The 15,222-nt window shown below is 41.0% G+C and overlaps 1 protein-coding gene across 1 annotated transcript; it reads right to left on the reverse strand.

Annotated features, from left to right (window-relative positions):
- Positions 1 to 250: 250 nt before the first annotated feature.
- Positions 251 to 3,985, reverse strand: cfd (complement factor D (adipsin)). Its single transcript, XM_033641970.2, has 5 exons — positions 3,836 to 3,985; positions 3,145 to 3,301; positions 2,666 to 2,807; positions 1,162 to 1,452; positions 251 to 1,037 (listed from the first exon to the last, which is right to left on the reverse strand). The coding sequence occupies exons 1-5, from the start codon at positions 3,963 to 3,965 to the stop codon at positions 861 to 863; spliced, it is 897 nt and encodes a 298-aa protein (XP_033497861.2). The 5' UTR covers positions 3,966 to 3,985; the 3' UTR covers positions 251 to 860.
- Positions 3,986 to 15,222: the final 11,237 nt, after the last annotated feature.

The following is a 15,222-nucleotide window of genomic DNA, read 5'->3' on the forward strand; positions in this document are numbered from 1 at the left end:
AACGCTAGAATGGATGTTTAATCTTATGTGTTTAACTTTGACAGTTTTTTCTAACAAATGCTGTAAAAAGGAAACATGTTGTTGAATTAGTTTTCAGTTTGATTTCTCAGTGCTGCACACTATCGTGCACATATCATCTTGTCACATGACCAAACAGACACGTGACACGAGACAACATCAACATATATTTTAGAGCCATCATCACTTCATATCTGTATATGAGACAAATACCCAAGAAAATAAGAAATTATTCAATGTAATAACTTTAATAGTTTATTTATAGTTTATGAGCATATAATGTTGTTGTAGATGCTGCTGACTGTTTTACAAAACAAAAAAGATGGACGATAATTTTGCCTTTTTCGAGGGCATATATAGCAAATGGCAGCATGAATACAGACGTATTTCCAAGGTGACAGTCTCTCGTAAGGGCCAATTCTCCACCCAACATGTTGCTGGAGGCCGTACTGTCTCTATGGGCCCCTGCACCTCACTGGGCCCCGGTGCAGCTTCTGTTGCTTTGATCCTTTTTCTTTCCTGATCCTGGCCTGTTTGATTTCATGGTGTCTGAGCATAACTGTCTGCATGACACAATAGTAAAGGATTCATTTTCTCTTTGTTATTTGTACAAGATGCTGAAGAGCTGGAGGCAGACATGTCATCAGCTGTATTTTATTGATTCTTTATAAAGTGATGTTTGATGTGTGCAGTGTGTGACAGGAGCTCTGTGTCTGCAGCTTTAGTTACAATGATAAAGGAACAACATATGAACACATCAGCTTCATCCACATGTAGAATAATGAGTGACTGAGCAGAGGCAGGGCAGAGGTGGAAACACGGCTGTGATATCTGCTTTGTATCTAGCGGCTCTGGGTTGGTGTGGTGGTCTGCAGGCCCATGGTGCTGTCGATCCACTCAGTGTAGTGCGAGATGATGGTGTAGATCCCAGGCTTTTTAATTTGGCCACACTTCTTTCCTCCGTTGGACGTGATGCCCACTACGATGCCGTTATAGAGCAGAGGACCTCCAGAGTCGCCCTGAGGCACCACACAAAGACAAGCAGGAAGTAATTACATTATTTAAGTATAAAGTCAGTGCAGCTGTAATCACAAAATAAAAAGACTATACCCCCATTTTTGGTATTAATGAGCTCAGACTCACGTCACAGCTGTCCTCCTTCTTATGTGGCTGGTTGCAGGGCTCTGGACACACTCTGTGAGCACAGATCATGTTACTGGTGAACTTCTTGCCAAAGTAGTCAGAGCGTTTGCAGCGAGCTGAGCTGACCACCTCGATGACCACCTCCTTCAGCTTGTCTGGTCTGGAGCCCAGGTTATCCAGGGACCCCCACCCTGCGGTATCGACCTCTGCGTCTGTGCCGGGGTTGGTGCCCCCAGCCCGCAGGAACTCCACCGCTTTAACAGCCTCAGAGGCGTTAAATGGACGATCCAGCTGCAAACATCACACAGAAACACATCTACCTTAAAACTTAGAGTTCTTTGTTGGCTTGTTCCCCAAAACACAAGAAATTTATTTCAGTATCACTGACAACTGACACAAACTGTACACTAACCCAAGGCTGCAGCCATTGAATCAACACTGAGGGGTCCAAATCTGACCAGATGTAAAATCTGAAAGAATCATCTCCTTTTTTATTAAAGGAACAGTGTGTCAGATTTGGGGGATTTGCTGCCATCTGCTAGTGAGGACTGCAGATTGCAACCAGCTGAAACTTCTCCTGGTCAGAATTCCTTCAGTGTTCACTGTTGAGGAGCTGAATTATCCACAGAGTCTCTTCCTCTCAGAAACACACACACCAGCTGATTTACACCAGGAAACACTCTGAGGACGTTTCAGGTTACAAATCAGCTCTGACACTGCTCAGTGCATGTGAATGTCTCTATCTAGAGTCAGTGTTTGGTTTGTCCGCTCTGGGCTACTGTAGAAACATGGCGGTGCAACATGGTGATCTCTGTAGACGAGGACCTGCTCCCTGTGTAGATACAAACGACTCATTCTGAGGGAACCAGAACACAACCATTCTGATTTTTAGCTGATTATACACTAAAGAAAACAGACTGGTACTGATACTGACTTGCATAGTCGAAACGCGTTGATATCCCCACTCTATTAAAGGATTTTTACACCACCCCAGACTGCCTCACACTCTTAGTTTGGACTACCTTTTGTTACATTTTGATATCTCTGTTTACAAATAGGACAGTCCTTCTTCTTTTTTATACATCAATTTTTTCCTTGTCCATGAAGAGCACGTGTGATTTTTTGATTCCTTTTATTCTGACCCAGGGCAGCACTCACTATTTTCTTTTGGTTTTTCTTTTGATTAAATCATGTTTAATTTCTGCCAATATTTCCCCCTAAATCCAACACACCTCACGACTACAGAGAGTAAACACTGTTAAATAAGGAACTGGAAAATATAAAACATAAAATGCACAGAAGCTTTAATATGAAATGCAAACAGAGGGTAAATATCTACAGAAAATGCAAATGCAAACTGCGCAAGGTTACATAACCAGTACCTGACTGACAGTCCAGCAGCCTGAAGACAGGTGAGTGTAGCTGCCTGTTGTAGCACAGTTTCTTTTTTTCATTTAGCATATATACTGTGTTATATCCATTATAATAACTGCCTTACACTCACCTTAATTAAAGCGATGTCATTGTCATAATTTAACTCGTTGAAGTCGGGGTGATTGTGAAGCTCCAGAATATCAAAGGTCTGCTTCGTGTCCTCAGCTTCACTCAGAGAGTGGACACCCAGCACCACCTTCCTCCCATTGGGCCTGTGGAAAACATCATATTAATATTCCTCGACATTCATTTTATATCAATATTATTCAATACCACTATTATTGTTTTAATACTGAATGATCTTCAGACATATCCTTTTATGAAAACACATATTTTTTTCCTACCAAACAAACAGTCTAATCACAATAATGGACACACATTGACACATAATGTTCAGACTGCATGTTTTGTTCCACATTAAAGTAAATACTTAAAATAAAACATGTGCTGTCCTCTGGGACCAAATACCATCACATAATTAATCTTAATTTGACTTTCTTCTTCCTCCATAACAAACCACACTGACAGTGGGGTCTGAGGGTCTCTCACCCTGTTGGCATGCAGTGCACCGCAGTCATCACCCACTGATCTGCCACCACAAAACCTCCACACTCATGTTTCATGTTCTCTCCTTCTGGCACCTGGATGGAGGCCATGTAGGGTCGAGAGTGAGGAGCCGCCTCTCTGCCGCCGATGATGCCCTCACCTGAAACATCACAGCACACAACCAGGAAAATAAACCTTCACAATAAAGTAGGTTAACATCAGTCCAACAGCTGGGTTATTAGCAAAATGCTTTTTTGGTGATTTAATTTTTCTTTTCCAACACTGGAGGTACAACAACAAATCACCAGCCTCGACATATACGTGTGTAACACTGGGCATATGTTATCATATTCATCAACTGACCAACAGAGAGCTCTGGTTTATCACTCCAGTCATTAACAAAACAAAAGTAAACAAATTAAAAAAAAATCTTTATATACACCAGGAAGTGCGTGAAAAAACATAAATCAAAATAAAATAAAATAAGATAACATTTCATGTCACAGAAACTCTGTCATCCAAACTTTTCTACAAGTTCTCCGCTCAGTGTTAAAAGCAGAATATTAAGGAAATAGAAAGTGACATATTTAGAATATTATCTGTCTACATTGCAGAATAAAATCACCTTCAAAGAATCAGAGAATCCAAACATAAATAAATGAATCATGAGATATTAAAGAAATATTAAACTCACTGTGTGAAACAAGGGCAAAAACAAAAACGGCAGCGGCCAGAGGAAGGTCTCTGTGTGACACCATGATGTCGGCTGAACTGATCCAGAAGCAGCAGCTGTGGAGTTTTAAAGACTCCGAGACAGGAAACATAAATCAAGTGGATGTGGTGCAAGACACGAGTGGGAGTCTGACAGACGTCCTGCTCCTCGTCTCCAGGAAGGAAAAACAGGAAAGCAAACAACATGTTCACATCTTTTACTTTGATAGGGTCTCTTCACATTCTGCAACAGTGTCTTTATAGTTTATATTTATATTCATTTATTGACAATTCTTCTCGTAGTTTAGTGGATCTTTAACTCTTATGAATATTCTGGAGATGGGAAATTGGCGATGAGGTGGAAGAATGATTGTAGAAACTGTTGAATATTTTTTGGTGCACGCCGTTTTGTCTTTTGTCTGTAGGTACATTTTTAGTGTGGATCCTACACTTTGTTTCATTAATGAGGCCCCTGGGAGCCTCCACAGTGTGTGTGATTACTGACAGCAGCAGATACAGTGCAGAAACTTTCACTTTTTACAAGTTGCATAATGCTGACAGTTGGATGACCCCCGCCCATCATCATGCTCTTGAACACAACACTTACAGAGACAGGACATGTTTTCTTCTTCTCTTCCCGTAAATCCGGCAGGAAAACACCAAACACGGCCAGTCTGGAGTAAATAAGAACATCTGACACACTTTACAATGACAGCAGGTCACAACATATCATATCAGTGATTGTTCCTCTGTGTGTGGTGCACAGATATTAAACTGTGCAGTGCATAAAGTACACAACAGGCACAAACTTAAAAACACTCCTGTCTGTTATTAATTTACTGAGACAGTGAGTCATGTGACTTGACAAATTTGATGACTTTAGACTTGACTTGATAAGATTAAAAGAAGACATGCAACTCGACTGTAACTCCAGTGACTTGTGACTTGACTTGGACTTGAATCTTTTGACTTGAAAATATATGATACCTTCCCCCCGGTCCAAATATTAAAATGAGTGTTATTTCCAGAGTGTGGCACAAATCAGTTCACGTCCACTCATTTCCTAAATCATGATTCATTCCCAACAAGTCGACTCTGACTTCCAAAGATCTACTTTGTTTGAACCAATCAGAAGACATCAGTCAGGCTGCAGGAGAGAACTGAACTGAGGGATTTATTAAACACAAGCAAGACCGATGTTAATCATAAAAAATAACATTGCATTTTCAGAGCACAGCCTTATTAACCAAAACCATGATTAGCTCGCTGACCATGTTAATATTAGCTGTGACTTCCTGGTGTTTGTCAGATGTCAAACAAAGTTGGAAGTTGTTGTGTCTCCTCATGTTTTGAATACTGCGGTTTGTTTTTAAGTGACCACTGTGTTGATTTTGTACATGAACTAAATGCTCTTTTTTCCAACTGGCACTCAGGACTGTGATATTAGGGACTGTTCATTACTAACTTTACTAACTTGAAATGGTTCTATTTTGTATTTATTTCACCTCTGATTTCTAAAGAAAACATGTCTTAAAATCACCCAAACTGTAGCAGCAGACATCGTGGTTGCATTTTCAAATTTCCAGTGGTCCTTTGACACATCATGTGGGACGAACGCTTCTGTCAGACGAAAAAACACAAAACTAATCTGAGCTTGAAAAACTGAAACTTCATCCAAATGACTTTGTTCTACGTCTCATTAAAAAAAAAAAAAAAAATGAACCAACCAGCAAGAGTGAAAAACTGAGGCTTTTTCCAACTCCAGGATTTCATCTCCAACTTTTAACTTTCAAACATCAAAGGGTTAAAATCTAATAAGTCATTTATGGTGGAGGGAGGGTCATGGGGAAATATCTGGAGCTTCAGGGAGGGTCAAAAATCTGTGTAGTTGTGACATTAATAACATCCATGGAAGTGCAAACAAATCAAAATTCCATTAAAATTAAAAAATGGCCTGTAACGTGACTGAGCTGGGTTCAGATATCAGATATGTTTCTTTGACTCACTAAAATGTGACACAACTAATTCATGTGATATCTGTGAGCATACTGAGCCTGTGCAGAGACACTGCAGGAGATGTGAAGGATTCCTCTCTGTCTTCAGCACCTTGTGGCAAAAACACACAAACCCAAGAACCAGACAGCTGACCCCCGACCCCCCCCCCCCCCCCCCCCCCCCCCCCCACACACACACACACACACACACACACACACTTCAGGAGATCCTCATCCTCTACCTGCAGACGTCAGACAGGATGCTGAAGCTGAAATGTGTTTCCTGTGTGTGAGCTGACGCAGCTCGGCTGAAGCACAGCCCCCAACACGTCTCTGTCTCCACACACAGCCGAGGCCAGGTTGAGGCCAGGATGTAATTAGCCGCAGGGTTTCTATCTGCAGCGTCTGAGCGCTCACGTTGGGAAAGACTATAATTGTAGTGTTGTGAATTAAATATTACACCCTTATTTCCACCTGTCGTCACCTTTTGTCTTTTCACCTGGCGTCAGTTTGATGTTACTTGTTCAGACAAACTGCTTCTTGCTCAGAGCTGGAGTCATGAATCAGTTTGTGCTCCCAGGGCCGCTCAGAGAAATGTTTGTTTAACTGAAGCTTCTCTGGCTGCTGATTGGACGCAGTAATCCTGCTGTGAACACGTGAAGACATATGGCCCTGGCTGTGGGAAAGGTTCGGTTCAGGCTGGTAATATTTGGGCTGGAGGTGCAGCTCAGGGAGGAGAGGCCTTCAGGAGGGTTAGACGTCACATATTTTCTGATCAGTGTTATTTTGTTTCTGCAAAGGTCTGTTTCGCAGCAGGCCAACGTTGAAAGTTAGTCGTTGTCCCACCCACCAAGTAGGTTCAACCATGGACGTCATATGTGGACGTGGAAAGTCCATGACCAAACATGGACATGTGACGAGGTCACAGTGAGGACGGGATGATATTTTTATAGTGCAATGAAATATAAAAAATGGTTGTAAAGATGCATACTCAATGTTTTTGTGTTCATGCAACAAGTCGTCACTTTCTTGTTCAGTAAAATAAAAACTTGTGCTCACTTGACAGAACAAACGTGATTACAACAAGAGTTATGCTGAACATATTTATTTGCTGTCTTAACCTAAAACTGTCACAGTTTTCTGTCTTTTTACCACTTGTTATTTTCTAGTGCACATAAGTTAGTAAAAATGAATTGAATTAAATTCATTGAATTGAATTTAATTCAGTTCATTGAATTTAAAGGTTGAGTGCAACTTCCATTTATTTGCTTGTATAGTTAGTTAGTTTCTTTTATTCCCGTGTCATGCACCAAAAAGTGTCCAGCCCTCATGGGTTTATAGGACACCAAAAGAGATAGTTGCAGCCTTCACAGATAATTCATAACAATTCAGTTAAAATGTATTTGTATTTAATTCAATAACTGTTGATGTGACAAACAAGGACAGTGTAATTATGAGATGTACAGTGTGATTACATTTGATTATGTTAAAAGTAGTTAAATGACAAAACACACGACTGAATGAATGAAAACCCTGCACCCTTGTTGTAATGACATATTTCTGTTATATCAAGTGAACACAAGTCTTTCGTTTTTAATGAGAGGGTGTCGACCTGCAGCAGAGAGCTGTAGGTTGGAATCAAACCCACGGCTGCTGCAGCAAGGACGAAGCCTTCGTACACTGGGCGCCAGGTCTATCAGGTGAGCTGACAGGTGCTCCAAGTTTCTCATTTTGTTAAAAGAAAAAGGTCACATGAACATTAAAACATCGAGCACACATTTAAAAACCATTTTCAAATTTTAATGAACCAAAAAATAAAAAAAGTGCACATATGTTGAATATGTTGTTAATCGGCCTTGAACTAACTGACTCATCTGTATAAATAAACTCAAATATTGTTGACTTAAAATTAAAAAAGTCTCGCTCACAGTAATGAGTTTTGTATGAATGTCAGTGATGTTTTACTGCCCACACACACACACACACACACACACACACACACACACACACACACACACACACACACACACGCACCCTCTCTCTCTCATTGTAGACCTGCGCTGCCCTCTGCAGGCACAAACAGGGACCACTATAAGACACAAACATTAAGAAGTTTAACATGTGACAGTAACAACGTGCAGCACAAAGCTCACATTAATCTGTTAATCTGAACCTTCAGCAGTGAAAATGCCTGAACACCAAATGTCTCGTCAGGTCAAAACCTTTTACGACGTATTGATTGACCTGGCTGTCAGTTTGATATCATTATAGCTATTATCTCAGAAATGGAGTGATTATAAAATTAAAGTTGCACAAGTGCTTACTCAGAGAGTTTCCCTGATGTCTCAGGGGGAAATAATTTCTCTCTATAACATTTCTCTGCTCCTCCACAATTAAGTCATGACTCATGTTCTCGCAATTACAAGTTAGGAGGAACACAGCAGTTGGAAATTATAGAGTCAAACTAACAAAAACATCTGCATCCACCTCCATGATGATGATGATGATGATGATGATGATGATGATGAGTTAATTTAGCTACAGAAACATTTGCCGTAACATTAGTTTTATAGGTTTTAACCCTCTGTGCTGCACGTTATGATGCCAGCTGTTGTGATTAACTGTAATGTTTAAACTTTATCTAAAGAAACATTGTTTGGTGTAAACTTCTGTGTACGTTACCTTAAAGCAGGGATGTCAAACATACGGCCCGTGGGCCAGAACCGGCCCGCCACAGGGTCCAATCCGGCCCACTGCGACTGGACTAAGAGGTGCCAGGTTTCAGGAGCAAGTTAAACATCGTGCTGCCGACTTCATGGCTCCTCCACTCTGACCAGGACACGGCTCTCTGATATAACAATGAATACTTGCTGTGACCAGGTTTAAAGACAGGTTTTAATGAACACTGTGCAAAATAATGTCAATCAGCAGCTTCAGTTCAAAAGAATCTGTCTCAGGAAACATGTGGACAAATGTTCATGTAATGACAGAGACAAGTCGACTGAACGTGGAAAAACTGAGACACACTGTTGAAACTGTTCTGATTTTTCTGAAGACATCTCCAGCTGCTTGTCTGTTTTATGAAAGGATGAACATCTGCAGAATGTACTTATATTTCTTAACACACAAAAAGGGAGAATATTGGAGCTGATGTTCCTTACAGGATATTATGTGATGGTTTCACTGGTCCATCTGAGGTCAAACTGGGCTGTGTGTGGCCCATTAACTAAAATGAGTTTGACACGCTCATTAATAAAATTTGATGCAATACTCAGAAAATATTCAGAAACTTTTTACATTTAAAATTCATGTTATTTGAAAGTGAGAAACAATAAGAAATGAAGTCTGTTTGAATGTTCCCCTCAGACACAAACACTGTGCCAACAGCTCACAGAGATGAATGTGTTCATTTCTTGTTTTTATTTTTTTATTTGCACACACATTCAAACTGCATAAAATCCAAATATTGAATAAGATGGTAAGGTGGAGCAGCCACAGACTGATACAGACAGACCTCACCTCAACTGAAGGTTGTTATTTTTGTTATGATGATGATGATGATGGTTGTTGACGACTTCGTGTTTTTAATCGTTTTTTTTCCATAGATTCATAGTTTTCTATAGACACCTATTTGTTTGAAGCTGAAAACAGCATCGTGATGGAGAGATGTTGATGTTGTAATTCATCATCATCATCATCATCATCATCATCTCAGTTGCTGCTAATCATTCAGTTTGCTCTTATTATTTATGTTTACATTGCTCTGACTGAGAGCGATGAGCTCACTGTATTCTGTTCTCTCCACCTCCCTCTGATCGCTGAGTATTTATATTCTGATGTGATCACTGGTGCATTTCTATGTGTGTTTTCATTGGCTAAAAAGTAGACGAAAGAACTAAACTAACATTATACAGAAAAATATAGCTGAAGATGAATGACAGCAGGAAGCAGTCTGAGCAGTCAGTGAAGAATAGTCTAGTAAAAACCAAGAAATACACAAAACACAGTGCAGAGATAAAAGGAGAAAAAGGGGGAACAAAGATATTTATATAAAAGAAAAAATTAGACATCATGAATTAAATGTAGTGATAATTTCCTGTTTAAAATGTTCTAAGGATAAAGAGCTGTTGACAATAAACCCGTCCACCACGATATCTGAGGAAGCAGCGACCATGTTTGGTTTGTCAAAGGGCAGGTGGAGCTGATGAACCTGTCTGGTGTTATATGAATGAATCTGGGAATTAAATTTAAAGACATTGCTAAACGATGATGGCAGAGGAGAACCTAAGAACATATATTTATATATAAACACACAGATCTGTTGAATATTCATATCATATACTGACAGAACCTCTGACATTATTGAACTAATCAGAGTTCATCTGTGGAGATGATGATGGCTGTTGTGCATTATGCAGCAGAATATAAACTGACATACACAAAACCAAAAACTCTCATGAAATGTGTTGCTTTTTAAGAGTTTTCCATGACTTAAAACTTTATTTATCTTTATAAATGTAGCTGGTGTGTCTGTGTCACTCTGCAGTTACACCTCCAGAACACTAGCTGGCGGTGGTGTTTCTGTGAAGTGCTGAAAAGTTTGACTGATTCAAAACACACAGTAAACACACCAATCAGCTTCACTATAACTCGCAGCATTCACAGACAAACACTTGTCTTTATCTGGACACATTTTCCCTACAAATGCAACATGCTAACGTTATTAGCACAAGTCTATGGCATTTTACATTGTATAAATTAGCCTAGCAGCTAGCAGAGATTTCCTCTGCTCATATGAAGTCAGGATAAATCACACACAGGTCTTAAGATGCAGGTCTGGAGTCAGTTTGTGCAGCTGACATCTTTGATTTAGTTTCATCCTCAGGTCTGTGGTGTTTGTCTCACTCCCAAATAACATTATGATTTGTCATCTTTAGTGATGCGTTTGCTTGCTGACATCAGTCTGATTAACTGCACCTGTGTGCTCAGCCAACCCTGGTCTCACTCTGAAGTCGTGGCATACCACCGCTTGGTCAGTGACTTCTGACACTGATGGAAAAAGCTGTCCTTTCATGTTGGCATGATGCACGGCTGGTCACTGTTATTGTGTAACAGAGTCTGAGCAGGTGGGAGGGCTGGATGAGTCCAACAACCACCAGCTTTCACCCAGGAGGCCAGTGTTCACTTCCTGTACGACTGTTTTGAAAGAGACTGTATCAAACTGTACATTTCCTGTGAAAACAGAAGTGTATTTTGAAAACAGACAATACATGTAACAGGCTGAAGTTGACACAGCGTCCCAGAACGTCAACAACCAACACACCCAGGGTACCTTGGACGCCATATGTTAATGACCACAGTGAGGATGAGATGACTCGGCTTGTAGCTCAAAGTTTGTCAGTGATATTTTACTTCTGTTTGACTCAAGGAGCAGGTTACTGCTGAGTGTCAGCTGAGCCGTCTGTGAAAGGACACGTTCAGGAAGCTGCTGAAGTGTCTTGACTACAAGTAAGGGTGCTGCAAAGAGACAAAATAGCAGCATGTGATTGATTAATATATATTCATGTATATATATTTGATGTAGCGGTTAAAAAATATTGTCTGTATGTGCAGATGATAATTGCTCTGCTGCTGCTCCATCAGACGTCTGATTGCCACCTGAGCGTTCCTGTTGTTGCCATGGAGATGGGTTACAGCCTGGAGCAGCCAAGCCCACCCAGCCAGGTATGCAGTGCGTGTGTGTGTGTTACATGTGTTCTTCTGTGTGTGTGTGTGTGTGTGTGTGTGTGTAGGTATCCATACCTGCTGATCCCTGTGTGTGGTCTGTCTGGCAGTGAACCAGTTATCAGAGGTGAGTTAACAGACTCATTTTCCACTTTATCTTTTCTACATGTTTCATTACTCTCCGTCTGTACGTCTCTCCTCCCTCACGCATTCATTCCAATCTCTGCCTGTCATTCTCAGACGCTGAGTCAGCGAGTTTATCTGTCAGTCTGTCAGTCTGTCAGTCTGTCTGTGTGCCAGCCTTTCTGTCCATGAATCAATCAGTCAGTTTGTCTGTTTCTAGTTTTAAAACTATTAACTTGTGTATTTAAAGCAACAGACAGTAGAAACAAATTCACAGTATTGCGCTGTAAAACTCACACTGCGTCACATCTCTGTTGGTGCACAGCTAAAACTAGAAACACAGGATGTGAACCTGTGACTGATTCTTCCACACTGACAGGTCTTTAATTACCAGCAAACCATTCACTGTATAAAATAATGGACGGAGCTACTGTGATGTGGACTCCCGTTCTGAAGCCTACAGTTCGGCATTTCGGCCGTCGCCATCTTGTTTTTTTGGAGCCAGAAGTGACCATATTTAGACAAGAGCATTGGCTTCATTTTCTAGCTGTGGAGGTCGCCACTTCCCTAAAACACAGACGACTACATCTTCTGTATGTGATCACTATTTTATAAAGTTATTTCAGGCTGATTTAAATCAGTCATTTTCTGTTTTATAACAGGAAGAACACAGGTCTTTGTTTATAATTATTTATCAGCTGAGGAACATAAAAAAAACAGATTAATACACAAGTCAGCGGCTGTTTTGATTCTAATGAGGATAATAAAACTGTTAAAGCTGTCATGACTCACCTGAGTGTCTTTATGTGTCAGCATGATTTACAGGAGTCAGTGAGTCACTGCTGCATCAGTCTCACACACCGAAGAGACTGTTATTTATTTCAGTGGTTCCCAACTGGTGGGTCACGGTCCAAAAGTGGGTCGCAGGTCCATTCTGAATGGACAGCAAGTGAAAAAAGTGCAATATCCTGCTGTAGAGTGAACGACTAACACACAGATACCTGACAGAGACAGCAGTTAGCTTGTTGACATGGCCAAACGCAAGTGTGATGCTGAATATATGAAACTGTGTGAACTGATGGCTGAGGAGAAATCTGGACCCTGTGGCTGCTCGACCAGTTGGGAACCTCTGCTTTATTCATCACAGGACGGGTGTAACTTCTTTTATGACTTTATTTTGATCCTCTCCAAAGCTCCGGATAATTTTTCCAAGTCCGTTAAAACAAGTAACGAGCAGCAAAGTCTGTCAAGAATTTAAACAGCAATAAAAAACAGTAAAAAGACTTAAAGTTAAATATGAAGAATAGAGTCAGCTGTAAAGGACAGATACATAACAACAACAGTAACATGTAGAAAATCACATCTGTTAATGAACTAAAGCAGGAACACTGTAAAACAACCAGATCATCCAGCGATACTTGAAGTGATCTAACGACACACACATTTAAATACCTCCTGTAACTTGGTCCATTTATGTGGGGCGAAAAAACTAAAAGCTAATTTACTGAGCTCTGAACTGATCTGAGGAGTTTGTGATGAGAGATGGATTTGATTTTTAAAAGAGCAGTGAGGCAGAAGAGGAGCTGTCTGAGCACTGCCTTATAAACAGAGAGGAGATCATGTTTTTCTTTCTATCAGTGAGAGACGACCACCTGACACTGTGACACAGCAGACAGAACCAGTGCACAAACTTTATTTCTTTGTAAAATAAACTCTCTTAAATCACAATTAAACCAAGTGTCACATCTGTTTCTAACCCTCAGTCTATTAACTGGTGCGTGTTTATCAGCTAAGGAGTTAGAAACAGATGAGATTTGGGATGAGATTCATAAAAGATAGATCACTGACATGTACGTCATGTAAGAAAGACTTTTGAAAGAGCTCCTGCAGATACACTGAGGTCCTGATCTTTTAGCTTTACAGTGTCTGATGCAGCCCACTGAGCAGTGACATCACCTGGGAGCACACAGCCATGTGTGTGATGATGTGGCCTCTAACAGGGAGGAACGACTGTGAACTTTCATATTTGGTCGAGTCGGCTCTGTAATAATTTGTGTGAGATTTAATTCAGTACAGTATGTCTTTCAAATCATCATCAGGTGTGATGTTGGATGGTTGGATGCAGCGTAGTGGACGTCACCTTGGAGATCCTGATCTCCCTGTTGTACCCGTAGATGAGGAACCCTGGGGGCCTCCTGTTAGTGGAGGAAATTCCACTTCATCCAGGACACTGTATTTATCATCCAGCTGGATACGACAGGAGAGCACCACTGAACGGCCGTGCTTGTTCTAATTGAAGGTGGTCCAGGGGTCTGTTTGCTGGAGCATAGAGCTAACTGGTGCCTTTGCATTTTGCACCCAAAGTGCTGCAGGGATGCAGAGACCATGATACAGTGGCGTCGGGATGCAGAGACCATGATACAGTGGCGTCGAGCTTCGGAGCCTTTAGCAGGGCTCATACAGTAGTTACTGTGGAGTCCATAAGATGGTCGCCCTCTGCAACCTGTTAAAAGGTAGATATTCTTCGTTTGAGTTCGGCAACTTTCTGCCCGAGGCGTAGACAACACGCACACCCCTGGGGAGAGGTAAGTGATGATATGTCAGAGTAAGATCCAGGAGTAAAGATGGCTTTGAAACACAGTGTGACTGCACATTTTATTTTAATTTTAATTTAAACATTTTCATTGCTATGTTATTTTATTATTGCTCTGTGTTTACATACTTTTATTTCATTCTCTTATTCTTATTGTTCTCTATTCTTTACATCGGAGCAACAAATTACAATTTTCCCCTGGGATCAATAAAGTAACCTATTTCTGATTCTGAACTCCAGTAAAGAGCGATCAGCTAGCTTAGCGACTTGGCTAAAAACACTCCTGAGCTCGGCTGGCAGCAGTCGAGGAAGTTCAGTCCAGACCTCTTGATGTTACTGTTACTAAAACAACAGACGTCACAAAACATGTGCAGGATTTCCATGGATTTTAGTATTAATGTAATTCTCTCAGTTAGGAGCTGCTGGTAAAGTGACCTGCTGCAGCTTTGCTCTTAAATGCTGATACCAAACAACAGAAATGTGTTGTTAAAGTCTGACTCTGGTTAAAACATGGACTCTGTCTGTCTGTCTCTGCGTCTGTGTTCTCTGTGTCTCCAGTGGAGAGGTGGTCTTGGCTGCGTGCTGGCGCTGCTCCAGAGGAGGGGGATTACTGTTAAACAGGTCTAATCTCTGCTGTTTCCTCCGTCAGTCCGGGCCCTTCTGATGGGAGCCGGTGTTTAAAAGGGGCTCCACAGGACGAGATACTCTTTAACTGTAATCTCTCTAATCTCTCTTCTTACTTCAGGCCGGGGTCCCACAGACCTGCCATCCTGCACGCTCCTCTTTCTCCCAGAGACGTCTGAAAACACCACGGCCTCTACTTTCAGTCTGGAAAATACTCTTACACCTTTTAAAGATAAGAAAATGTTTCTCCCCCTCAGGTGAAATTATTATGGTGCTTTAAACATAACCTTTATTTAAGGACTGAATGATGAT

This window comes from Epinephelus lanceolatus, chromosome 15 (assembly GCF_041903045.1).
Source record: "Epinephelus lanceolatus isolate andai-2023 chromosome 15, ASM4190304v1, whole genome shotgun sequence".
NCBI lineage: Eukaryota > Metazoa > Chordata > Actinopteri > Perciformes > Serranidae > Epinephelus > Epinephelus lanceolatus.